The sequence below is a fragment of the Pan troglodytes genome, chromosome 14, assembly GCF_028858775.2.
Source record: "Pan troglodytes isolate AG18354 chromosome 14, NHGRI_mPanTro3-v2.0_pri, whole genome shotgun sequence".
NCBI classification, from domain to species: Eukaryota; Metazoa; Chordata; class Mammalia; order Primates; family Hominidae; genus Pan; species Pan troglodytes.
This window is the reverse complement of record NC_072412.2, coordinates 45,328,085-45,355,015: the sequence shown is the minus strand read 5'-3', so window position 1 is coordinate 45,355,015 and position 26,931 is coordinate 45,328,085. Positions and strand designations below refer to the sequence as shown.

Genomic DNA, 26,931 nt, shown 5'->3' with positions numbered 1-26,931 from the left:
TAAGTAACGAGGAGCCGAATGTTAATCACCAAGACAATGGGGAAAATGTCTCCAGGGTGTCAGAGGTCTTCACAGCAGCCCCTCCCATCACAGGCCTGAAGGCCTAGGAGGAAAAAATGGTTTCATGGGCCAGGCCCAGGGTCCCTGTGTTGTGTGCGGCCTAGGGGACTTGGTGCCTTGCACACCAGCTGCTCCAGCCATGGCTGAAAGGGGCCAACATAGAGCTTGGGCTGTGGCTTCAGAGGGTGTAAACCCCAAGCCTTGGCAGCCACCACATGGTATTGAGCCTGTGAGTGCACAGAAGTCAAGAATTGGGGTTTGGGAACCTCTGCCTAGATTTCAGAGGATGTATGGAAACGTCTGGATGCCTAGGCAGAAGTTTGCTGTAGGGGCGGGGTCCTCATGGAGAATCTCTGCTAGTGCAGTGTGGATGGGAAATGTGGGGTCAGATCCCCCACACAGAGTCCCTACTGGGGCACCACCTAATGGAGCTGTGAGAAGAGGGCCACCGTCCTCCAGACCCCAGAATGGTGGATCCACTGACAGCTTGCACTGTACATTTGGAAAAGCCTCAGACACTCAATGCCAGCTCATGAAAGCATCTGGGAGGGAGGCTATACCCCGCAAAGCCACAGGGGCAGAGCTGCCCAAGACCATGGGAACCCACCTCTTGCATTAGCGTGACCTGGATGTGAGACATGGAGTTAAAGGAGATTATTTTGGAACTTTAAGGTTTAATGACTGTCCTATTGGATTTTGGACTTGCATGGGGCCTGTAGCTCCTTCGTTTTGGCCAATTTCTCTCAGTTGGAACAGCTGTATTTATCCAATGCCTGTATCCCCATTGTATCTAGGAAGTAACTAACTTGCTTTTGATTTTACAGGCTCATAGGCAGAAGGGACTTGCCTTGTCTCAGATGAGACTTTGGACTGTAAACTTTTGAATTAATGCTGAAATGAGTTAAGACTTTGGGGGACTGTTGGGAAGGCATGATTGGTTTTGAAATGTGAGGATATGAGACCAAGAGGGGCTGGTGGTGGGATGATGTGGTTTGGCTGTGTTCCCACCCAAATCTCATCTTGAATTCCCACGCATTGTGAGAGGGACCCAGTGGGAGGTAATTGAATCATGGGGGCAGGTCTTTCCAGTTCTGTTCTCGTAATAGTGAGTAAGTCTCATGAGATCTGATGGTTATTATAAGGAGGAGTTTCCCTGAAAAAGCTGTCTTCACTTGTCTACCACCAAGTAAGATGTGCCTTTCACCTTCTGCCATGATTGTGAGGCCTCCTCAGTCACATGGAACTGTAAGTCCATTAAATATCTTTCTTTTGTAAATTGCCCAGTCTTGGGTTTTTATCAGCAGCATGAAAATGAACTAATACAGTGTACAAATGGCTGGAACATTTTGTGACCTGGGGCCTTGCCAGCTAGAAAGACCTGATGCCAGTGACACAGGTCTACAATAACCTTACAGGGGCCCCGGCCATGACCCCAGGTCAGTGAAGCTCAAGGCTCTCCCTCCTTCAGGATGCATGGAAAAGCATTAGCTCATCTAGCGTGAAGCCAGGGAATTTGGTGGGCAGATGCCCCAGGTCTTGATTCCCCAGTGTCTTCTCCTTAAGCGCCAGGGGTCTGAACTTTGCTCCCTAGACTTTTGTACAAGTTCATGGTCCCTGCAAGCCTTTTCTTACCCTGAATTTCCAGCCTCTGTCACCATCTGCCTTGATCTTATCCTGTACCTCCCATGCTTGCAATGTCCTTGCTCTTGAGTTTGATTTTGGTCTGGCAGCTGGATCATTCTGCCCATCTGACCCCTGGATCTTACCCTTTCCCTGTGCTTGGCCTGTTCCTGCTCCTTGACTCAGGGAACCTGTCTGGTCCTGACTTGCTCTTTTTTGTTGATGGCTCAATTTACACTTTCCCTGCTGCCACCTCTGGCATACCCAAATCCACTGACCAATCACTTGGCCTCACCAGTTACTTACATAATTACCAGTTTCCATCTGTTTTCACTTTCCAGTAGCTTAGTTAGAGGAATGTCAAAATCCTCTTCCAGTTCATTGCGAGCAGCCATTTCTTTGATTATTGTTTTAAATACTGTCTGATAGGAGCTGTTCAAAAACTACAAAAGGATCAAAGAATGAAATATTCAGAAAATGGAAATTAATGATTTGTTAGTTAATCACTTTTCTGACTCTCAAAGGTACTGTGTGACACTTCAACATATTATTCTAAAAATACAAAAATGGGAACCAGGGGCAGGGGGAGGGAGAGCAACAGAAAGGATAGCTAATGGATGCTGGGCTTAATACCTAGGTGATGGGCTGATCTGTGCAGCAAACCACCATGGCACACGTTTACCTATGTAACAAACTTGCACATCCTGTACCCTGAATTTAAAAGTTGAAGATAAAAAAACAAAAGGAAAAAGAAAACGGGACCCATAGGATGGTTAGCAAGAATTCTTTTAAAGAGTATTTCCATTATCATCATATCCTCTTCTTGTTCCTCAATTTCCTTAAAATTTTTTTTAAACATCAACATGCCAAAAAATCTTTGGAGAACATACAATTATCTTCTTTTTTCAAATGTGGAGATGGCTATGGAATGTAAAAATGCTTCCATGCTTTAAGAGCATAACAAGTTTTCTGCATTCTACAAATGGCCAAGCTCCCAATGGTGATTTATTTATTCAATGTGAAGAATGAGTCTTCAGAAAAGTAGCGTAGCACCTTGTGCATCACTGTATTGGGCAGTTCTGCTTTTAAAGATTCTTCCAAAGTAATGATGTTACAAGCTGCCTTTTTTTTTTTTTTTTTTTTTTTTTTTAAGATGGAGTTTCACTCTGTTGCCCAGGCTGGAGTGCAGTGGCACAATCAGGGCTCACTGCAACCTCCGCCTCCCGGGTTCAAGTGATTCTCATGCCTCAGCCTCCTGAGTAGCTGGGATCACAGGCACGTGCCACCATGCCCAGCTAATTTTTGTATCTTTAGTAGAGATGGGATTTCACCATGTTGGCCAGGCTGGTCTTGAACTCCTGGCCTCAAGTGATCTGCCTGCATCAGGCTCCCAAAGTGCTGGAACTACAGGTGTGTGCCACAGCACTTGTCCACAAGCTGCCTTTTTATTTGGCCAGTTTGATCATTCTTTTCCATGTCTGTGCTGCTGACCAGGATTGACCCATAGGTGGGTCCTCACAAGAGTTTGTGTTTTGGATCCCTCTTGATGGAAAGTGAAGCTGGCTTCTTAGGACAGCCAGGGATCGGTCATGTTCCCTGTTTTTTGCTTACCAACAGGTTGAGATTGCTGTTGTTCAATGTATGATCGTGGAAAATATACCATTAACTCACTATCTTCCTACAGCAAGTGAAAGACCAACATATCCAAAGTTTCACATGATCTGGGACAGATACAAGGATATGGCTTATGGCTGGCCAGTATTTCTAGGTTGGGAGAAAGCTGGGGTGCTTTAGGTCCGACTTGCCTGATTCCTAGCCTCTGAGCCCTGTCTGTCTCTATTTCTTGAGTCAGTGCTTCAGGACAGGTTGAGGTGAAGGCCTTTGCTGCCCATATTCCTGCCTCTAAATTCCTCATTGTTGACAATCCCTCCTTTGGGATGAAGTGGCTTTCTGTTTGCCTAGGCCAGTGATCTATTCCCATTCTGCTTGCATTTTATGTTCTGTTCTCCAGAAAATAGAATGTCTGTTGTGGTCTGCTGGATGGCCGACCACCTGGGTGGGTCTAACTGAGGTTCTCTAGACTGTGCCACCCCACTCTATGCAGCCAGCGTATGTGATGTCTTATGGGGTTTATTCCATTTGTTTGCCTAGCCTACAGAGTGGAACTATCCCTATCATCATGGTAGGTGTATTGGGGACCTCATTGATGAGGTCTCCCATGCCCAGAGACCTCTCCTGGGTTAATATCTGGTTCTTGGAACCAAAAGAATTTTCACAGCAACATTTGCGATGCATAAGTGTATCACTGAAATAAAAAATGAAGTCTGGGCATGGTGGCTCACACCTGTAATCCCAGCAATTTGGGAGGCTGAGGCGGGTGGATCACTTGAGCCCAGGAGTTTGAGACCAGCCTGGGCAATATAGTGAGACCCTGCCTTTACAAGAAAAAAACAAAACAAACATGTGATAGTAAATTAAAAATAGCAATGAGCCAAGTTGTCAAAATAACTGAACTATAGGTTGATAGACCCCCTCCAAATAGGAGGGCTTTAGCTTCCTCTCCCTGGTTTGCACCCCTCTGGTTTCTGGTAGTCTCTCAAAATGTGCCTCAGAAGTTTACTTAAACAAGTCTTGCAGCCGCAGGTTCTGTGTGGCATTCACCCCATTGCAGCCGCAGGTTCCATGTGGCTTTTTGCCCCATTGCAGCTGCAGGTTCCATATGGTATTTGCCCCATTGCAGCTGCAGGTTCCGTGTGACATTCACTCCATTGCAGCTGCAGGTTCCATATGGCATTCGCTCCATTGCAGCTGCAGGTTCCATATGGCATTCACTCCATTGCAGCTGCAGGTGCCGTGTGGCATTCGCTCCACTGCAGCTGCAGGTTCCGTGTGGCATTCACTCCATTCTTCTCCTCCTGCTCTGTCCCTACTTGTCCATATCTGCTGCCTACCATGTTGCTTGGAGACGTGCTGCTTTGCCAAGCTGCATCACTGCCTATCCTGGGAATGCAGTGTCTGTGCCATATGTGCTGCCACAGCACCCTGAGCATTCAATGCTTGGGGAACAGAGTGGCATAGATGTCAGGAGGAAAGGACTCCTCAGCCCTGTGACATACTTTGTCACCTGGACCCTGGAGTAGCACTGCTGTGTCTAGAGTTTCACAATGTATATCATGACTAGTTTTTGTAAGTGACTAGTCTTTACACCCTAATCATAGGGGTCCTATTTCTGTCTATGGCATTTAGATAAGAAGATATGGCATCATTCCCTCCAACCATTTTGTTTTTGGATTCCTCCTTGCTTACCAAAAACTATTCTTCACACTAACTGCAAACCAAGAAAGCGCCTAGGCTCATGTGTAAACACCAACTAATGCTGGAATGTTTTTATGAGTTGGGGGACAGGGGGTATTGTCTACCTGCAGTAGTCAGACAAAAAATGCCTTGTGATCCTCTCTCCGTCTAAGGCTTCAACTGTTTGCTAAGGATTCTATTATGGTTGAATTGTGTTTCCCCGCTTCCCTGCCACCCAAATTCATATGTTGAAGTTCAATACCTTAGACTGCAATGAAGTCTGTGAAGTCTCCCTTAGACTGTGATAGTTTGGAGATAGGTTCTTCACAGAGGTACTCAAGTTGACATGAGGTCCTTAGGGTGGGCTCTAATCCAGTATGACTGGTGTCTTTACAGCCAGGGGAAATGTGGATATAGAGACATGCATGGAGGGAGAATGGGGTGAACAGATGTAGGAGAAGATGGTCCTCTGCAAGTCATGGAGAGAGACCTGGGCCATATCCTTCCCTCACAGCCCTCACAAGGAACCAACTGTGCCAACACCTTGATTTCAGATTTTGAGTCTCCAGAACTATGATATAGTAAATTTTGTTGTTCAAGCCACTCAAAGGTGGCACTTTGTTAACAACAGGGCTTAGCAAACTAATACAGATTCCAAATAAAAATCTTTAGCCAAGAACTTTCTCCCAGGAGACCTAGATTGTATATTTCTGGTTTTCAATTGAACTTTATCTGGATATCTCATAGAAAGTTAACACTCAGTGTGTACCAAATAGAACTTTCTACCTCACCCTACAAATGTACCCTTCTTGTCCTCTTCAGCTTTCCAGCCTCTAGAGTAGAAATCTGTACCATGTCATGGCAGCTGTGCTGGGCACTGCCCTGAGCTGCCAGGCTTTCCCATGTGTTCATCTGTACCGCTACATATTACTAATCTTCCTGCCTTCAGCCTCTCCCCTCTAATTCATCATCCACAAAGCCACCAGAGTGACCTTTAAAAATGCAAATTTGATCCTTTCCTTGGAGAAAGGACTCAGTATTGTTGAGGGCTTTGGCTAGATCTCCTACGCCATATTGTTTCCCCCAAATAAAGTCCACATAGTTTTAAAGAGATCCCTTAGAGAGCTAGAAGAACACGTAAATGAATTATAAAAACTCTTTTGAGGAGTGAAAAGACCTCTCTACACATGAAACAATACTTAGTAATCAGAAAAGAAAATACTGATACATGAGACTAACTGCACATAAAAAATGACCCTGTCATGGAAAATACCAAGAAGAAGGTTGGAAAACAAAATACAAACTGGAAACAAATTTACATGTATGTCAGAAAAAGAATTAACGTCTTTCATATATTAAAAACCCTCACAAATCAGAAAGAAAGAGAAATAAGCAACATGGTAGATGAGAAGACAACACCAACTGGCCAGTCACAGAGAGACACAAATGTCCAATAATTGTGAAAATGCCCGGCACCTTTCATAATGGAGGAGATGCAAAAACCAACAATAAGATGCTATTTCCACCCTATCAGATGGGCCAGAATTATGACCCTTGGTGGTCGAGGATATGATGGAGGAGGCATTCTCATGCCCTCTCGGTGGGAATAGGAAAATGGTACAACTTACTGGTAGGGAAATTTGTCAATGCTTTTTGAGTTAAGGATGCAGATAGCTCTGGTTCCAGCATCAACTGCTAGAAATTTATTCTTTACATACACTTGCATTTGTATGTAATAATATATGTACCATTCATTGCATTGAATACATATATATTTATATGTACACACACGCAATACAAGACTGGAAACAACTTAAACATCCATTGACAGGGTGCTAGTTAAATTATGGTACAAGATGTAATGGAATACCAAAGCTTTCCAAAATATGTTATTAAGGGAAAAGTAAGTTATTGAACAGAATGTACATCATGATTCCATTTGTGGATATGCATGTGTTTTAAAATATATGTATATGTGTATATGCGTTAAAATTTCCAGGATACATAAATAGCAGTATACAGCAGTTATTTCATTAAGGAAGTAGAGGCTTGAGACATTTATTTCATAGCCTTCTTTCCTACTTCAATATTTTAAAATGGTGTGCAGCTGGTAGCTTCACAGTGTAAAAGCTAGACAGTTTAGGTAGTTTGAATCGAAGTACTTAAAGAAATTAAAAACAAGTCTAATGGTGTCACATTCTTGCCTAAAATCCTTCAGTAGCAAAGTTCTGGAATGGCACGGTGCTTGTGATGAGAGCTCCCCTGCTCAGCCCACCTGTCCCAAGGAAAACTCTGGAATGCTCCCAAATCTGCCATGTCCTTCCAGAACACACACATGGAAGATGTGTCTGTCACCTGAGAATTCAGTGCCACCTGATATAGCAAAACATCAATGGACAGGAGCCTTGAAGATTTCTGAATAATTTGTGTCTAACTAAAACAATTCCTTCAGGTTTCAACTCTAGTTGAATAATCTTTCCAAAATGCCTGAGTTTACTTTCCTGCCTTTGTAAATCCAAAGCAGTAAATCTAAATTTATGTCATTTTTTTCCTCCCTTCATTGCAGTATTTCAGTAAATCTTAGTAATACGGTGCTGTAGAGGGGCAAGTATAGAATTTAGGACTAAATATGAACTGAGACCAGAAAATTTCTCAATTAAAAACATTTACAAAATGAAATATTTAGTTTTTTGCGTTTTCTTTTATAAATTTAGGAACATATATCTGCTTAATTTTGGGTTCCAGAGACACAAGATTTCATTTTTAGGATTGTAGTCAGTACCTACAATCTGAGAAGTCTTCTTAGCAGTCGAGAACACGAGGAATAATAATGCTTCCCTCAGAATCAGCATGGAGTGTAAGCCCTAGAGGAAGTTGATGCAGGAAATTCGAGCCACTAGTCTACCCCCGTAGGCAAAACATTCATGTGGCATATTTACAAAATCATAACACAAATTTTGTCTTAAAGACAAGAAAACATCCAGTGGATGTAAGGCTTATTGAAACCGTGATGACTCCCCATCTCCCCTCTGGTGATTGGGAACAGCTGGGGAGAGCACCCTTTTGAATTTCCAGGGCTGGTTCTGTGTCTCTCTGCAGGGTGGTAGTGGTCACAGGCCTGCAGAGATGGGAGAGAAACACCACTGCTATTTGCTGTGGTGGCTGCCTGGAGTGGAGAGGTTAGCATCTGGAGTTTTCTGTCTTGCCAGGTTGCCCCATCTACATAGAGGGAGTAGGCTTTCCTTGGGGCTTTTCTGTCTGTGCTTGTTGGAGTTTCTGGGTTGCTGTCTTCTCTAACACCCAGTCTGGGATATATGAGGCAAAAAGAAAACCCAGGTCCTCAGAACCCAAGACCTCAGCCAGCTTGCCTGGGCTAGGCTTTGGCCACCCTACATTTGGAGGAAGGCGGGGGGTCTCAAGTTTTTATCCAACTTACGTTTTCATCTAAATCTTCCACTTCCAGCTTGTCAATGGACTCATCTGTTATACCATCCCAAAAGTTCTCTTTAGAAGCAAACTCCAGGACTTTCGATTTTGGAAGGAGCGTTGAAAGGAAGGGCATGTGGAAAGAAAACCAAAAACATAAAAAATTTAAAAAGAATAGAAATAGATTGATGGTATTTACCTTTGCCCTTCCAAAAAATGCATACATCATCAATGAGATGTTAAATAGGTTAATCACATGACCTAAAACTCAACTTGGGGATACTAACAAAATAGGAATAAGAGGGTCAGTCTCAGTAGCTGACTTAAGAAAGCAAGTGCATGTTCCTGGTGGCTGGTGAGGGTCAGTCTGACAAAGTGGTCTTTGAATGAGTCTTGAGTGAAGTAAGGAATGCGCAAGCAGAAGGCCACGCAGGCAGAATGAACATTCGCCGCACTTTCCGGCAGAGGACTAGGTGCAAAGGCCCTGAGGTGAGTGTGGGAGGGGCATGTTTGACACATGGCAGGGGGAACCCTATGGTATGCTCGCAGTAGAGCAGACATGAAGTTGCACATCCCGAGGGGAGGTCAGAGAGGAGTCGGGCGAGTGAGGGAGGGAAGGAGGAGTAGGTGGGCAGGTGGTGGGCGGGGGCCAGCTTTCAAAGGACCTTGTAGGCTGTGGGAAGGACTTTAGATTTTGTTCCGAGGGAGACTCATTCCGAGTGTGATTTTCACTTGGAAATTTCAGGAAATATATCTGTCTTCCACCAGGCTTGTCAAAATTTGCCAATTTCTAGAATTGCGTATGATTCATAATTACTAATCAGAGCATAAGAGATGAATCCCCGAGCCAGTGAGTTGGATGGAGAATGTCTCCCAGAGACAGTGAATGCCCTTGTTCCTAAAACGGTCAGCTGCAGGCTGGTGACTCTCTGGGCCAGGAGAGTGGCTTAGAGCCTCCGGGGAGCCTGGGTGCAAGCTGAATTGTGGAATTGATCAGTACAGCTTGAGCCTCTCTTCCATACTCCTGGGAAGGTGATTCTGAGAGAAGAACTCGGAGGAAGTGGCTCTGGCATGATAATTGGGCCCCCAGGAAAATGATGGTGGCTGATTGTCTCAGCTTCTGATGACACCAGCCCTTTCCAGCTAGCCCCTCTGGAGAGCCTTGGAACCCTGCCAGGTTGGCCCTAGACTGATATCCTGTTTGATTTTGTGTCCTTCTTATGCCTTTGGGGACAGAGATGGGATGTTCTTTGTGATCTCTACACATTACTTTTGTTCTTCTTCCCAATTTTGGCTCCGTAGCAAAAACTCTGACTCCTTTGGGCTCCTCCTGGGATGGAGAATTTTACTGGGCTGGGGCTGCGTTTACCCACACTGTCCTGGGGCCTCTCTACTTGCAAACCTTCTTCTGCAGCCTTGGCTTGTGCCTGACAGACTTGCCACGTATGAGATGGGCCCCATGCTTCCAGAATTCCCTGGCAATTCTTCCATCACTTCCCACAGGTGCACACGATGCCACCCCCACTGGGGTACCCACAACAGGGTAAAGGCAAGGGCATGCTCAGCTTGATTCTAAAAACACTATGTGTTCCCGAACTGTCTGCCATGGAAATGACCAGGGACATTTTTTAAAAGCCATTGAAGAAAACCCAGCAAGAATCCTTGGGAATTCAAGCAAGCACTGGGGAAGCTCCTTGTGGGTGGCATTAGAGAGGAGAAATGAATGAACTGGTAGAAAAGGGGCCTGAGAGACCAAGGAGCAGGCTGTGGTGGAAGGTGCTCTGAGCCTGCCTCAGATGTGCCTGCCAGAGATGGAGATGAGTATGGCGGTGGCCCTGGTAACTCAGCAACTTCCCATCATTTGCGATTGCCATATTTTAGTAGTTTTTTTTTGAATAATGCATAATGTGAGCTGGTACAAAAGGAAGTGTTTATTACGGGAATAAGGTGAACTGGGCAGCACTGAATACTCAACAGTGGTGCTCAGAAACATTCGAGTCAATGTAATAATTAAGCTTATTAACGTGGCTGGGCACTGTCAACATGTCAAGTGTAATAAGCAGTATCATAGCTGTGACTGGGGCTGAATGAGAAGAAAAAGCCTTATTTCTAATTAACTTTCCCTTTGGGGACATCTGTCAACCTCTACCTCTCTTCTAGTGATATCATTATCTCCTCCTGAAGTCAATCCATGAGAGGATGGGAAGGGCCTGGGGGGAGTATCAGGCCAAGTTCGAGTGGTGGCTCTGTCATCTGGAACCTGGGCCACTTCCGGCATGTCACTGTTGCATGTCCCCCTTGCACCCCAGCTCCTTATCTGTGCAATGGGACAATAAGACTCATCCTGAGGGTGGCTCAGAGGACCAGTGCTAATGTAGGTCAATGCTAGCACACAGTGTTCCCCAGGTGGAGCATGTCTTCTCCTGGACTGATTAAAAACAAATCTTTTTTTTTTTTTGAGACGGAGTCTCACTCTGTCAGCAGGCTGGAGTGCAGTGGCGCGATCTCAGCTCACTGCAACCTCCGCCTCCCGGGTTCAACCCATTCTCCTGCCTCAGCTTCCCAAGTAGCTAGGATTACAGGCGTGTGCCACCATGCCAAGCTAATTTTTGTAGTTTTAGTAGAGACGGGGTTCTACCATGTTGGCCAGGATGCTCTCTACCTCTTGACCTCGTGATCTGCCAGCCTCAGCCTCCCAAAATGCTGGGATTAAGAACAAATCTTAACTCTTCCTTATTCCAGTGCCTCTCCTCTATCATTTTTCTTTTTTATTAAAACATTTTTTTAGGGACAGGGTCTCTCTCTGTAGCCCAGGCTGAATTGCAGTGTTGTGATCATGGCTCACTGTTACAATCCTCCCACCTCAGTCTCCTGAGTAGCTGGGATTACAGGCACACACCACCATGCCTGATTAATTTTTAAATTTTTTGTAGAGATGAGGTCTTGCTATGTTGCCCAGGCTAGTCTCAAACTCTTGGCCTCAAGTGATCCTCCCTTCTCAGCCTCCCAAAGTGCTCGGATTATAGGCATGAGCCACTGCACCCAGCCTCTTAACATTTTTCTTGACAGAACTACCATTCTTGAATTTGGGATAAATGAGCTGTGTGTAATTGCCCTGAGGGGCAAATATTATAATTCCCACATTACGTGACAAAGATTCTTTGCTTGACCAAACTTTAGTCAGGCTCCCGAATCTTTTCCTAGGTCCATCTGTGCACTTCCTTATAAAATCCAGTTTTAGCAAGAACCCTGCTAAGTTGGTTTAACAAGAACCGCTACCCTCAATATCTGATCTCCCTCGATATCTAATGAGGTTCTTCATCCTCCACCACCACCTGGTTAATATCTGATCACCTGACCCATCTTTAGCAAGAATCCCATTAGGTTGGTTTACTCAGAATTCCCCATGCCCCTGATGTTTCCTCTTAGTGATTTTCCATCCACTGACCTCTACCCTGCTCCTTGGGTATAAATTCTCACTTGCCTATGATGTATTTGGACTTGAGCCCAAGCTCTTTCTCCTCCTGCAAAATCTGATTGCTGTGGTCTCTAAACTTACCACAGTGGTTCTGAATAAAGTCTACTTACTCTTACTGTGCTTTAACAAATGTTAATGATAATTTTTTCTTTAACAATAGATGAGGAAATGGAGGGGGAGAACAGTAAGTGATTAGTAAGCGACTAGCCCAGGACTAGCTCCAAAACGAGCAACCCAGTGCCACTGATTGACAAGCACACAGATGAAACTCAATCCTGTTTTTACCTCCTCCATGTTTCACAGTGAATTCCCTACTATCCTAGGCAGATGGCTAAAGGGTTGGGTTGGGCTGGTGGCTGCTATGGACACAAATCTATAAATTGTTCTAAAATCTAGCTACTCAAAGTGTGGTCCATGGATAAGGGAGCTTGTTAAAAAGACCAAATCTGGCCAGGCACGGTGGCTCACGCCTATAATCCCAGCAATTTGGGAAGCTGAGGAGGGAGGATTGCTTGAGCCCAGAAGTTGAGACAATCCTGGTCAACAGAGTGAGACCTGATCTCTTTAATAATCATAAATTAGCCAGGAGTGGTGGCATGCACCCGTGGTCCCAGCTACTTAGGAGGCTGAGATGGAAGAATCACTTGAACCTGGGAGGTGGAGGCTGCTGTGAGCTGTTCTCACGCCACTGGGCAAGAGAGTGAGACCCTGTCTAAAGACAAAAGAAAGGTCAGATCTCAAATCTCAGATCTGCTGAATGAGAATCTGCTTTTAAACAAGATTACCAGGTAGTTGTCCTGCACATTAAAGTTTGAACATCGTAGCTCTAAAATGCCCATGGAAATGGAATAAGATGGAGAGAACTGTTGATCAGTAGCACCTTTCTGGCGGTGCGATGGGTTGGGTGGGATGCCTACTCTAGAGTTTACAAGAGTTTATTTGATAAGCCATGGGGTGGGGATGGAGGTATAAGCAGCTGCTGTGTGTGTGTAAGACCTGATCCTTCTCCCACTACCCCTATGTTCAAGTAAAACAGATCTTAGTCCCTAAATTGTTTCTAATGAGGATGGGTCTGGTTAATTGCAGGCTTTTGTTTTGTGGAGCGGTGCTCACAAGTTGGGATTCTGCTGCTGTAAGGATTCTCCCCTGTTCTTCCCCCTCGTAGGATTCAACCAGCCCCCTCTTAATACACATTTAATAAACACTTACTGCACCATTTGTAGGGGCTCCACTTTACCCATTACCAAGATGGCATAGGACCCTGAGTCTATCTGGGGAGGTGCAGGTATCCCAGTCAAACCCTGCTTCCAGGGCCTCAGGGAATCCAGCAACTCCCTGGATGCTCTTAAATGTGGGAGTCCCTATCCCAAGCTTTTGAGTAGGAAGATGGACTTACAGTCCTGTTCCTTCAGAGACCCTCTCTCTGTTTCTCGTTTTAGCCTCCTTCTTGAGGAGGTTTGGGGTCCGTGTGCCCAGGATGCCCCTCAGTCCCCTCTGGGCCCTGGGTCATGCTGGATCAGAGAGGGAGCCACCTGCTAGGGGCACCTTCCCCACCCAGGGCACTCTGAAGAAAGCAGGGATCTTTGGATGTATTATGTCAGATGCTCACCATTTTCTTCCTTTTTTTGCTGTACTTTAGTGTTAACATGCTCTAAAAAAGAATAAGAAAAATTATTAACAGGATACGGTATAGTGAACTAGTCCAGACCTTTTAATCCCTTATGGAATCAATTTAAAAATCATCTCCTAGATATCTGGGAAGCCTCAGGGTGGAGTGCCTGTGTTTTGGGATAAAAGGCTTCCTTGATCTTCAGCAGTTGGAGGCCCGCAGAACATGCTCACCGAATATTGATTCCCCTCCCTTTTTTCTTATTGTGTCTTGCCCACTAGAGTTCAGGTTCTGAGAGGATGAGATGGGTTTTGTCTACTTTATATCCTGCCTCATATACAGTAGGGATATAGTAAATGTCATTGCATGAACTAAGTGTGGGTAACAACATTATCTACCCTCCTAATTGCAGTGATAAATATTGTTTCCTCTCCTTTCAAAATGCCAGAGCACTTAACTTTCTGGTTCAATGTGTTACTTGAGCCTGGAGCCTCAACATTAAATTCCAGAAATAATGCCTTGGCCATTGGCCTCCATTAAGCCTGCTCTGTTCTAAAATGGCCAACAGCATCCTCTCCTTGGCTGGGGGCAGGCTAATTCTGTGCTTCTTACCTTCTCTGGGATGGATGACTAACTTCTACAGATCATTTAAAATCATCATAAACTTTACCTTCCGGAGCCGGCTTCGTGGTGGTTTCTTGCTCTGTTTCTGATTTCGATTTTAAAGATTTTACTGTTAAAAGGCAGAAGAGGGTGGCTATTAATGATTTAAACCTTACATTTTCCAGTGGGTTCATACTGGGTATGTGGGGTCCCAGGTTCTTTCTTGGCACCCAAGGCTGGTCAACAGTTGGGGGGAACTGAGGCTGGCGGCACAGCTGGCATATATAGATGCCCCACTGTGCCCCACCCTCTTTGGCTTTGGTAAATCACTCTAGGATTGCAATAAATTAGTTGTCAGAAAATGTAACCCTGTTGTGGCCTTCTCCTCTGGTTACCATGAGGCTAGTTTTGGTCCTCAGAATAGCTGGAAGGGCTGAGGCAGGGTAAGAGGAAGACTTTAGACGTATCCCTCCTGCTGTAGGAACCATAGAACCAAGTGGCTCCAAGGCCATGTAGACACACAATGCGGTGTGCCTGTCACTGTACGAAGTAGTGTGTCTGCTCTGTGGCCATGGGGTGTGTGATGGGGGCTGGATGGGAAACATGGGGATTGCCTAGGATAGATCTGCTAAGATTTGCAATGGGAAGCTACTGTATATATATATTTAGGACTTTTGTAAGTTCTTGATTACCCTTGTTTTCTGTCTTCTGGAACTTTATGATCCCTGTTCCTTTTTGCCTCTTTCCCTAGTGTTTGTCTTCCTATTCCTGAATGCTAAATACATGTGTGTACATGTGTGTGTACACACACTCAAAGACAGACACACACATACACATCCTACATTCCATTCTTGTTTTTGAGACAGAGTCTCACTCTGTTGCCCAGGTTGGAGTGTAGTGGTGAGATCTCCGCTCACTGCAACCTCCGCCTCCCAGGTTCAAGTCATTCTCCTGCCTCAGCCTCCTGAGTAGCTGGGACTACAGGCATGTGCCACCACACCTGGCTACTTTTTGTATTTTTAGTAGAGGCAGAGTTTTGCCATGTTGGCCAGGCTGGTCTCGAACTCCTGACCTCAGGTGATCTGCCTGCCTCAGCCTCCCAAAGTGCTGGGATTACAGGCATGAGCCACCGCGCCTGGCCCATTCCATTCTTAATAGCAGGGACTAATAGGCCCATGATGAAAAAGCCAAGTAAACTGCTCCATTAGCTTATGGGAGTGTCCTAAATTCAAGATGGACAGGGTACAAAAACAAAAACTTGTGTTGTGGCCTGTGGCGTTAAGAGGACTTTGAACACTTGCCATATCAGTGCCTATTAGTTCTTCAGCAAGAGGCCGGCACTTCTACAGACAAGGAGCTCTCCAATTTCAAGAAAACTCACTGTGCCATGGCACAGTTCTGACTGTTAGGAATAATTTCTTTTCTTAAAATATTTCTCTAGGATTGCATTAGTGTCCCATTCTAGCCCTTCAGTCTGGAGTGTAAGACTCAGGTCTTGGTTTTGTGTGGCAGATTGTCAAATATTTAAAGTCAGTTTTTACATCTCAGAGTCATGTGTCTTTCAGACTTAACATCCTCCTTTGCTTCAGCAGTTCTTTGTGTGACATAGTCTCCAGGTTACTGTCCAGGACACCAGCCCTTCTGTTGAGCCCCCACCAAGCTCCTTCTAGTTCTTAGAGAGTGTGATATCCCCCAAACTGAACGTGCCATTCCAGGGATGGCACTCCAATGCGGGGCACAGCAGGATGAAATCCTCTCTACATAACCTTTCAGTTGTATCTGGTTGTGTTAACTTTTCTGGCAGTGACATCAATTATACTATTGAATTATTGAGCTTGTGGTTGAAGAAAGCATCTAACAACAAACAGGGCTTCCTTACTCTGCACTTCTCCAGCCTGCTGTTTTTGGGGGCCTGATAGCAGGATCTGATATCAATGACCAATATCTTTCATCTAGCTAATTCTGGTCTGATGTTTCTGCCTGCCAAAATCTTTTAGAATCTGATTATGTTATCCACAGCATTCAACAGCTTCAGGGCATCTACAAATATAAATATTCCTTCTAAATCTGCATCCAAGCCTATTATAAAAAATGTTGTACTGGACAGAGCTCCACGGCTCTCTGCTGGAAACTGGGTTGACTCTGATCTATGAAACAGCATCTTGAGGTGCTGTTCAGTCAGTTATTAGTGATGACATCATCTTACAGTAGCACCCACCTAATATATCTCTATCTTGTCCAGGAACATCAGGAAACCTTTGGAAATGAAATGCCTTGTGGAATTTCACCCTATGGGGTTTCCACAGTTCCCTAATCTGATAACCTTGTCAAAAAGTGACCTAAAAGCCAGTATTATGTAATTGGCTTCTATTGATCTTAGGCTGGTTTCTTGTGGTCATTTTGCTCTCAGTATTTATCCCAGATTGGTCACAGACTCATTTCACCAACTTCCCACAATTCCTCAAAAACCAGAAGCATGATTAAGCTATTCTCTCAGTACGTACAAATTCTGGAGTATATTTTATCCAGATGAGGAGACAGCAGTTACCATTCTCTTTTGATTTCTTTTCACCAATCTTTAGTTCCTGCTATTTCTCAACTAATTTTGTTGCACTCTTTTCAGTTTGAGGATAATTTTCTTTTACAGTAAGTCAAAATTAAATAGCAATTAAACAACTTGATTTTTCCCTGAATCATTCATCAGCACTACACTAAACAGTACTAGCCTGTCTGTCTTGATTTTTTTTGGCTCAATTCTATTTTAAATGGGCCTCTGTCTTTTGTTGCTGCCTATATGATCACTATTATTATTATTATGTTTTGGTAAGAATGTTTATCCTGGGATTGATTCAGTTTTCCTGACACTATTCTTAAAGTTCACAGCCATTTTCCTACATTTATTGTTGAGAGCATCCTCATCTTTTTAACCTCTGCATGTGATATTTCAAAATCTGAGTCCACTGAAGGAAGCACACCAGTTTGCACTTTTGAGAGCTTTCAGTCCTCTTCCCCATCTGATATGGTTTGGCTGTGTCCCTACCCAAATCTCATCTTGAATTGTAGCTCTTGTAATTCCCATATGTTGTGGGAGGGACCTGCTGGGAGATAACTGAATCATGGGGGCGGTTTCCCCCATACTGTTCTTGTAGTGATGAATAAGTCTCATGGACCTGATGGTTTTATAAGGGGAAACTTCTTTCATTTGGTTCTCAGTTCTCTCTCTTGCCTGCTGCCATGTAAGACGTGCCTTTCCCTTCTGCCATGATTGTGAGGCCTCCCCAGCCACGTGGAACTGTGAGTCCATTAAACATCTTTTTCTTTATAAATTACCCAGTCTCAGGTATGTCTTTATCGGCAGCATGAAAACAGACTAATACACCATCTGACCTCTCCTTACACCTCTGCGTATTCTCACCCACATTTCTATACACACAGTGTCTCTATGTGTACGTAGTTCTATCTACAGAGCTCCTTTCCTACGAAGACTGGTTTTTTGTAGTAGGATATACCCTTTTATCACCATGATCTGACCTTGAATCAGATGAGCATTCAACAACAATTTCACAAGTATTTAATAAATATTCATTTGTGGTTACTATGTGCCAGGCACTAAGTATGGAGAATTTCTGTGAGCATGGATGTAATGCTCTGCGTTAGAATTTCTGGCTGACTTGGTTTATGATCCTGCTCTGTGCCTGGATAGACACATGAGGCCATAACTAGTGTTTCCAGTGCTCCAGAGTGTCTCCTCATATGGATCACGAGGCATTTCCTGTGCCTGTTGCAGCCTTTCCATGTCAGACCTGCCACCCTCTGGAGTCATAGGTCCCAAGTATTTACCTGGGTATTTTTTCCTCCATATTTGGCCAAAGTCCTATTTGTCGAGAAAGGCTGAGCCATGTGGAACACGATTTTTGACTCATTGTGGTTGAACAATTCCATAATAAAATCATGCTTTGGAAGCGGGTGCCTTGAAACCAATTCATCTTAAACTAGAGGTTCTCCATTTCCTCATTGTTCGTGTCCCCAAGCATCCTCTGGGGATCTGGTTAAGAATGCAGATTCCAGGATGTTTCAGGCAGGGGTTCTGATAAGCGCTGAAAAGCTACATTTTCACGACTGCTTGGTGACAGGGACACCCAGTTCTGGGCCTCCTGGAGCAGCAGTGCCCATGCCTGGCTTCATCTTTGCTGACTCCTGCTGGCCTCAGCTCCACATGCCCAGTTCTTTGGGTTGTGTTTGCTGTGGTCACCTGTGTTTCTCCAAGTGACCAGGCGGCTTCTTCCCTGGGCTGAAAGCTCTGCTTGTCTGCATCTGCCATGCTTGGGAATCCTTAGTAATGTGTACCCCACCTGCAGGAAGACCGCTTTCCCCTCCTGCACGGATGGTTTTCCTGCGTCCCTTTCCTCCACCTCCTCCTGACTGGGTTTTGCACTTCCCTACCTTCCTGGAGATTTGTGCTTCCTGGTTCATCTTTGTCGCCATCTTCAGGCATGTGGCCAGCCTGTGTTTTACACCAAGCAAGGGAACATGGACACTGCTCAGTGCTCCTTGGTTCATTTGGGACTTTCATCAGAGTATGCTTGTTTGGAGTGAAAACTGGAGCATTTCAAAGTCAGTTCGCAGTATGGCTTGGTAGAGAGCGTGGCTAGGTAGCTGGTTGCCTTTTCCCTCTCTCAGCAGGGCTCACAGGACCTAGGCTTCCCTGACCCTAGAAGGCTGCCATTGGAGATGGAATATTCCTTTCCATGGCTTTCTTGATAGCTGACTGGCTGTCTAGCCCATAAACATACTCATGGCATTTAATGGTGACCCAGGACCCAGGAGCTGCTAAATCTATTCATTCTTTGTCCCTCTTTGTTACACTTGCGCCGTTCTGTTGGCCAGACACAATCATATACCTGTTGCCACCAATGCTCTCCAGAAAGATAGATTGGAAACTATAGACAGAAGGGGAGAGAAAAACCTCCATGAATTTTTAGGGAATTGCTTGCCTTTCCTTGTGTTTCAATCTTTGTTCTAATGACCATCCCCCCACCCCAAGTAACTGCAGGAAACTGGGGTGTCATTGAGCCTGGCTTAGAGGCTCCAACACAGTCCATATCTTTGACTCAAGCCACCAATGTCACAATATTTGATCAGTGGACATTTCCTGTGGGTGGTCAGACTTTTACTAAACACTCAGTGTATGTTGGCTTTAAGGAACTCCAAGACATAGCTGCAAAATGTGCCCATACAGACCGAATATACATGGTGATTACAACCTCAATGAAATACAGACATAATTAGCTCTATTAATAATGCTAATGAAGGGCCAATGAAACAATGATTTCAATGGGGCCCCTCTCGGGGCTGGGTCCACAGTGGTGTGAACAGGCTCGAGTCCCCTCTGTTGCATACCCCAGCCTTTTCCCATTACCTTTCTCCTCTCCCACATCCTCTCAAGCTTAGCATTGGCACTTGACTGGCCAATGCTACTCAGGAAATGACTTTCAGAATCCTTCTTATGAATATTTAGATAAATGCTCAGATTTTCTCGGTGGTCATGCTTACTGACTTTGAGAAGGCTCCAGTTCTTGGGGCTCCGTGGGAGCACACACGCTGAAAAAGGTCCCCAGTGAACCGATGTAGCCTGTGAAACACTCCTCAGCACATGCTGGCGGTGTGTGCCTGTCCTCTGCCTCTCCATTCTCCCTTGTAGGGTTTCTGGCTCCTAATTTCATTTAACCACATTGGAGCTACAAAATTTAGCAGCCACGGATAGGGGCAGGGAGGGGAGGTGACGGGGGAATCTAATTTACTGCTGCCATGACTACAGATGAGAAATAAATCTGTGAATCAGTGATGGATCGATCCCACTAAAGCTGGATTTAAATAATTAATAATGGCAAGAAATGCTATTCGGTCTTCAACCCCCAGGGTCCCAGAGTGAGGATTTGGGGGTTTAATTGGGTAGAGAATGAAGACCCTTAATGCAATTTTGCCAGACTCTCTCCTGTGTGTCTTAGCTGTAGCCACGAAAGTTCACTACATGGATAGTTTTGGTGGGTTCTGAATCAGGGCTGGCTTTGACCCCCACTGAGACTGTCTGAGGTGGGCCCATGTCCCATTTTCCATTTTCCACATGATTATCTGGATATGGCCTGTCACCCCAGGGAGCCAGTGTGTAATCTGGGAAGAAAATGGCCTGTGTCCCTGAGGGAAATTGTGCCTGTGTTCATGTAGAACAAGAATAGGAAGACGAATGAAAAACAGGGGAAGAGACGGAAAGATGGAAGAAGCTATTTGTTTCAGTACTTTACTGATGCTCTTTCTCTGAGGGGGGTCTGGGATGGGATGAAACAGGAAGCAAGGCTAGGAGAGGAGTTAACATCTTACCCAAAATGAGACCTCAGAGGGCAACAGAAACAGTAGGATATCATTAGCATGAAAGGCAATACTCGAGCCACAATATTTCACATGCACAAAACCATTCCTCCCCCAGCCCACAGAGCCCGGCTGCGCCTCATCGACAGAGCGCAGCTTCCCTCACCGGCAGCTCTGTCGTAGCACCAGTCTGTCTGACTGGCCTGGCTCCTCCTGTACAATGTCAGAAGCAACTCAGAAGACTCTGTGGCAGATTCAGAGACAGGAGAAGGGGTAGCGAAAGTCAACGGGACAGTCAAGAAGGTGGTCACCTGAGAGGGGCCAGCGTCTGGACTCCTGTCAGAGGGGAGAACAGGAAGGTCAACTTCCAGACAGGGGCCAGGTCAGGAACCCCTTCTAAGGCATGTTAGGGGTTGAGGGGGTGCTCTTGATGTCCAGACCCAGATGATGGACATCTCAAGGTTTGAAGAGACTAGCTGTGAATCATGAAAAATAGGCCAGTGTGTCACTCTGGGCAGCAGAGCCACAAATTGCCGCTGCTGCTTCACTAAACCGTGAGAGGATATGTGGCTGCCTTCAAAGGCCACTGGGCCAGATGGTCATAACTGACAGACGTTCCAGAACATTCTCCTTCCTCCCTGGCTCAAAACCCTGCTTATTCTAGTGCCTTTCCCTACCTCACAGTTGTTTTGGGCAGAGTGGAAAAGATACTGAATTAGATGCTGCAGCAGTTTAAAATCAAGCAGTGAGGTCTGTCCCTGCAATCGGCTCACCACAAACACCACCACCATCAAAAAGGCTTTCCAAAGGGCCTGAGGGCGGGGCACTGGGTGTGAGGTGCAGGCTTCACTACCTGGTAGCTTAGGATCAAGAGGGATGACCCTGACACATCAACCCACACTATGTTCTTTCTCAGGAGTCTCTGGCTTTTAACTAGGGGCAAGAAACTAATTCAAATGAATGAGAGGGGTCCTTGGGGTGTCTTGGCCCTGAAGTTATTTCATGTCAACTGGCCCAATTGGCAGAGATGGGACAAGGAAAGATGCCTAACATATAAATAGGTGGTGACTATGGTTGGTAGAAAAGGCATAGACTTTGGTGTCAGCTCTTGACGCCTGAGCTTAAATGTTGGCTCTTGCAACATAGTAGAGGCACTTGGGGTAAGTTACTTGTTTGCTATTGCTCTTGCAGAGGAAGTAAGTTAGGCCTGTCCCCATCTGCACCAGGGAACTCAGTGTAGGGGCAGCGAGTGGGGTAAGGGCTGGAGTCTGGGTAAGGGCTCAGGCAAAGAGGTGGAGGGAGAGAGCAGAAGCCTGTTTTTTTCTCACAGGTGGGTGCCCTGGGAAGTCTCCCTTCAGGGTCTGTAGGAGTTTCAGGCAGATCTTGCAGGTGCCTCTGAGGGATCAGTAGGGGAGCTTGGGTCTGTGCCAGCCCAGCAGCCTGGGGCTTAGCAGCTAAGTTCTTAGGATACACCATCAAGAAGGGGTCCCTGAACAAGTGGCCAGATGTTTGGGTCCTAGGTCAGGTGACCGCAGGGATTAAGAACAGGCGGATGCAGGTGAGTTCCTTAGGCCCATGTCAACTCTTGCCCTGCTCCAGGCCCCAAGGCCAGGTGAGGAGACTCTCTAGGGCCTGTTTCTTTATCCTTCTAGCGAGATGATGACTGTCGTACCTCACTCACCTGGTGCCCACTGGGACCCACAGAGATGATGCCAGTCCTCATGAAAGGACTTAGAAAAGTCAAATCTGCCAAACAAACTTAGAGAGTTGTCTCACAATATTGGCCTCTCTGGTCATTTCCACTATCATGTACTTTTCCCCCCAGACACTGTCTGTCATGCCTGTTCCAGGCTGGATCATCTCAGGGCCTTCTGGGGTTCCTGCCAGGTCTCACCTGCCGGGAAGCAGAGCCGGGTTCTAGCCACCTGGGCTGAACACTAGCCCTGTGTTATGTTGCAATGGAGAGGACACAGGGAGGAGCCATTGGATCCTGGATGCTGGGGAGTTGGACCACTCGAGGCCTGCTTCTGTAGTGCTTTAGCGAGGGGAGGGCCGGGCATGTGCCTGGAGGACCTTCGGTAAGTGGGGAAGTGAGAGAGGGAGCCGCTCCAGGCCTGGGGTGGCTGATAGCCTTTCTGTTTATAAGGGACACATGAAATGCTTGATCTGTACCTGCTATCCTTCCCCAACCCTTGCCTGTCACACACGTGCACATGTGAATGTAACACTTATTGCCTAAAGGAGTCTGTGGAAGGTTTGGGTTCTCAGCTTTCTCATGTAAAGAATATCCTGGGCCTCTCAGAACTTGGAGGCCCAGATCTGGCCCCTGGGGACCCAAGCCTGGTGTGGACACCAGGAAGGCCCCCCCAGGGCCTCTCTGATCCTCACAGCTCTCCATGGGCCCTGGGAACCCATTGGAAACCCCCTCAGCTGAAATATGAACAAAGGATTGGCTGGGTGTGTATGTTTGGAATAAAGCTGACCAGGAATCCTGACTCTTGCTAAGTTTTCTACCTGGTGGTTCGTGGGGTGCAGAACGGAGGATGACACAGATCTGCGGCACTTACTGAGAGTGTGCTGTATGCTGGCCACTGTTCAGCCTCCCGCTGAGTAAATATACATTTCATCCTCACCAAAACCCCGTGAGGCTGGAACTCTTCCTCTCCCCATTTTACAGATGAGGAAACTGAGGTACCAAGAGATTAAGTGGCTGCCCTGTAGCACACAGCTGCCTGGGTGGAGGAGCTGAGTTTCAAACCTAGGCAGTCTGGCTCCAAAGCCCCAGTTCTCAATATCTTTAAGGTGGTCACGTCACTGTCAGGCCCCTTCACTGTGTCTGGGCACATTGCTTCACTTGCTTTGAGTGTCAGCGATTGGGGTGAACGGGGGCCTTTGGAATGCCACTCCCTCATTTGTGCATCACCTGCAGTGGAGTTACCTGTCAGAGGCCTTGCAGTGCCCCTGGAGGTGTGCAGTGGGGAACAGAGCGGCCAGTGCAGGGCTGGAGGGGGGCTGCCTCGCCGGGTCAAGGGACAGCCCCGTGTGGGAGCCCTGTGCCCTCAAGTTGTAACTTATGGGTCCCCTACTTGGCAAAACTGGGATTTCATTCCTGCTTCTTGCCATAACCAAAATGGTCCCGTGCTTTTTTTAGATCTAGTGGAGATAAATTATCCTTTGGGGAGAAAGTGTAGGGGACAAGACAAAAAGTCAAGGACAAAGCTTGTGACCCCTGCAGCTGGGCACGTAGCAGGCCCAGCATATTCCACAGAGGCTCTCTTATTCCACAGATATTTCATTGACCATCTAGTGTGTGCCAAGTCCTGTCACAAGATTTTAATGAGTATTCACTGAATGAGAATTCAGGCCTTGGAAATATGCCTGAGCCTATTCTCTTCCGGGACAGACTGCACCTTCCCTTGGGGGCATTCATTCATCTGCTCCCCTGAGAGCACTGCTTGCGAGCCCTTTGCGGTCTCTCCTGGTTGAGACCTTCTCTCCAGACTCAGATGACCTCTGCCCCTTTCATCTCTAGTGGTTCTGAGTACCCAGGATTCTGATCTTGGGACCTGCCTCTCCCCTGTGAGTGACTGAGTGGCAGAGGCAAGCAGGGTTGTAACTTCCAGGAACCCCCACTAAACTCCTTCTTCCTCCCCTACTCCACGCCACTCCCTGTCTTGTGTTCTCCAAGGGCTGCTGAAACATTGTCCCCAAGCAGGAGTTTCCACCTAATTTATCCCAAAAGAAAACTGTTACCTTGCATCACGAAGAAGCATGGTTTGTGATGAATAACTTGCCTTGGGTTCTATTGGAAAAAAGAATAAAAAAGCAATATTGGCAAAAAAGCATCTTTCTTTCTATTTAAAAATACGTTGTTAAGTACGTGTAGAGGGCCCTAGTTATAGAAATTTTCTATTTTTACTTTTCTTTAGTATTGTCTCTTAATGGTTTCCTTTAAAAATTACTAGGTTGAAATTTTATAAAATTAGTGAGAACTCAAGAAGATACTTTTCAGGCAATCATGGATTTTGGAAATTCGAGTTTGCTTTGCTTATCTCTATGGTTATCCCAGAAGCCTACTTCTGTATCGGGATGAAGGACATCGGTCCAGCAGAGGTGACTGAGGTGCAGGGGATATATGTATTTTAAGGATTATTTTTAATTTTAAAGGACCTGCTTGTGTCACATAATCACCTGATTATTTGCCTTGAATGATATGGCATAAAGAATTTCTTGTAGACTTGGGATAAATTATGCCACCAATTCTGATAATACAAAATGGCAACAGGGGAAGCAGTAGAGAAACGAGAACCAGAACATTTGAATTGGAAAGGGAAATGTGAACGCTTCCACTTATCCATAGCTTACCCATGCAAGAAAATATTATTGAGGAACATCCCTTGGCTATTAAAATGATGTCTCGGCTGGGTGAGGTGGCTCATGCCTGTAATCCCAGCACTGTGGGAGGCTGAGGTGGGCGGATGATGAGGTCAGGAGATCGAGACCATCCTGGCTAATGTGGTGAAACGCCGTCTCTACTAAAAATACAAAAAATTAGCTGGATGTAGTGGCAGGCGCCTGTAGTCCCAGCTACTCGGGAGGCTGAGTCAGGAGAATGGCGTGAACCCAGGAGGCGAAGCTTGCACTGAGCCAAGATGGCACCACTGCACTCCAGCCTGGGCGACAGAGCAAGACTCCATCTCAAAAAAATAAAATAAATAAAAATAAAATGATGTCTCTAAAAATTAAGCAACATGGGCAAATGGTGAAGTTATAATACTAAGTTACAAAAGTAAAGTACTAACTTGTATAGACAGCATGTTTAAAACAGTAAAAACCAAACGACACAACAAGGACCATCACTACCAAAAATGCAAACAATGGCGGCAGAGAGACAGAATACAAATCACTCATGTGTGAATTAGCTTTGTTTATATTTGAATGTTCGTGGGTTGGGGGATGTCTTTCTACTTTTTACTGTTCAAATTTTTCATTTTTTAAAAAAAGGAACAAGAAGATATTCGTTTTTTGATGTCACTTTTCTAAAATTAAAATAGGTACACAACTTATTAAAAAGCAGAAACAAAGCATGAAAGGAGGAAGGAAGGGAGGAAAGGAGGAGAAGCGACTAGAAGAGGAGAGAAAGTTTGGGAGCCTGTCCTGGCCCTTCTAATGATTTTCTGTGACCTTGGAGTAGTCACATGCCCTCTTTCTAGCTCCAAGTTGCTCATCTGTGAAATGGGCAGGAAGAGATAATGGTTGGGACAATTAAAGGAGATACAGATTGTGAAATAGACAATATGTACCCTATGCCATCAGACTATGTTCCCTAACTTTCACTGGGACAAGACACGTGCAGAAAATGATTCTGTTCTTTTGGGAGCACATTGGAGGCAGAAGAAACCAGCTCTGGGGCTCAGCATTCCCCCACCCACCAGTGGCTGACTCAAGGTCACAGAGGTGAACTTCCTTTCATGAAAAGTTGGCTGGCTTTCTCATCTCTGCCTTGTTAGTATCTCTTGCACCTTTCTTCTGAAATTTCCAGAATTGCTAGGTTCCTGTTGGAAATGGTAGTTGGGACACCAACTCTCAACTGGAAATGGCAACTGAATTACAGCATTTAGGCCAGACGGCATTTGGAGCTGCCGAGGAGGATCTAGCAGGGTAAAGAAAATAAAATTCGATGCACTATGTATATCAAAAGATTAGGCAAAAACATGATGAATCAAAATCAATGTACTGTGACATCTCTATAGCATTATTTGCCACAGGGCAGAATTTATCATTAGGAATGTCTTGGGTACTAAAAAAACTAAAAGGGGGTCTCATTGTGGGGTGGTTTCACTCTACAGCATGTTCTGTGGCAGCAGGAGAGCAATGTAGCCTGGAGGCTCCTCTACTGCCTTTCTTCTTGTAAGATTAGAAGAGTATTTTATACCTTACAATTGTGTGGTACAGGGGAGTTTCAAAGCAGTTTCAGGTATGTTACTTCATTTACTTATTACAACCCACTGTGAGAAAGGTGTTTTTGCACATGGGGAAACTGAAACCTAGAGATGGTAAGTGACATGCCCAAGGTCTAGACTCCATCGTGTGCTGGGTTTTCTGACTTGGACACCACAGCACTCACACCCATGTTGTGCATCCAAAATCTGAACTCCCCCAGCAGGCCAGTCAGATGCAACCAACCAATTATTCACTGGCAATTGATGCTGCATTTATATTCAAGTTGCTCACCCAATTTTACTGGATTTCCCCCATAAACTTTGGGGGGAATCAACCCTTTAAGGAAGAGAGGTGGGTGGGGGTTGTTAGTCTGATGTAACCTGATTTGTCCAGGGCTATGGGAATCTCTGAAGTTGACCGCTATAGGGTAGATGAGTGGAGGGTGCAGATCCCTCCCACAGCCTGGTTCATTGTGTTTCATCTTTTGGTTATGTCCATTTCACAAAGCAGGTAATGTGGCTAGGGGTGTGTG

General features: G+C 45.6%; 1 protein-coding gene across 2 annotated transcripts in view; it reads right to left on the bottom strand.

The window, feature by feature from the left end:
* Positions 1-26,931, bottom strand: part of ERICH6B (glutamate rich 6B) — a 74,227-nt gene that overhangs the window by 25,014 nt on the left and 22,282 nt on the right. For both annotated transcript variants that reach the window (XM_016925677.3, XM_063792138.1), the window contains 6 exons: positions 24,210-24,258; positions 20,623-20,792; positions 14,158-14,220; positions 13,488-13,529; positions 8,411-8,499; positions 1,987-2,123 (listed from right to left, as the gene is read on the bottom strand). In XM_016925677.3, coding sequence (XP_016781166.1) covers positions 1,987-2,123; positions 8,411-8,499; positions 13,488-13,529; positions 14,158-14,220; positions 20,623-20,792; positions 24,210-24,258 — 550 coding nt within the window. The remainder of the gene's footprint in view (positions 1-1,986; positions 2,124-8,410; positions 8,500-13,487; positions 13,530-14,157; positions 14,221-20,622; positions 20,793-24,209; positions 24,259-26,931) is intronic.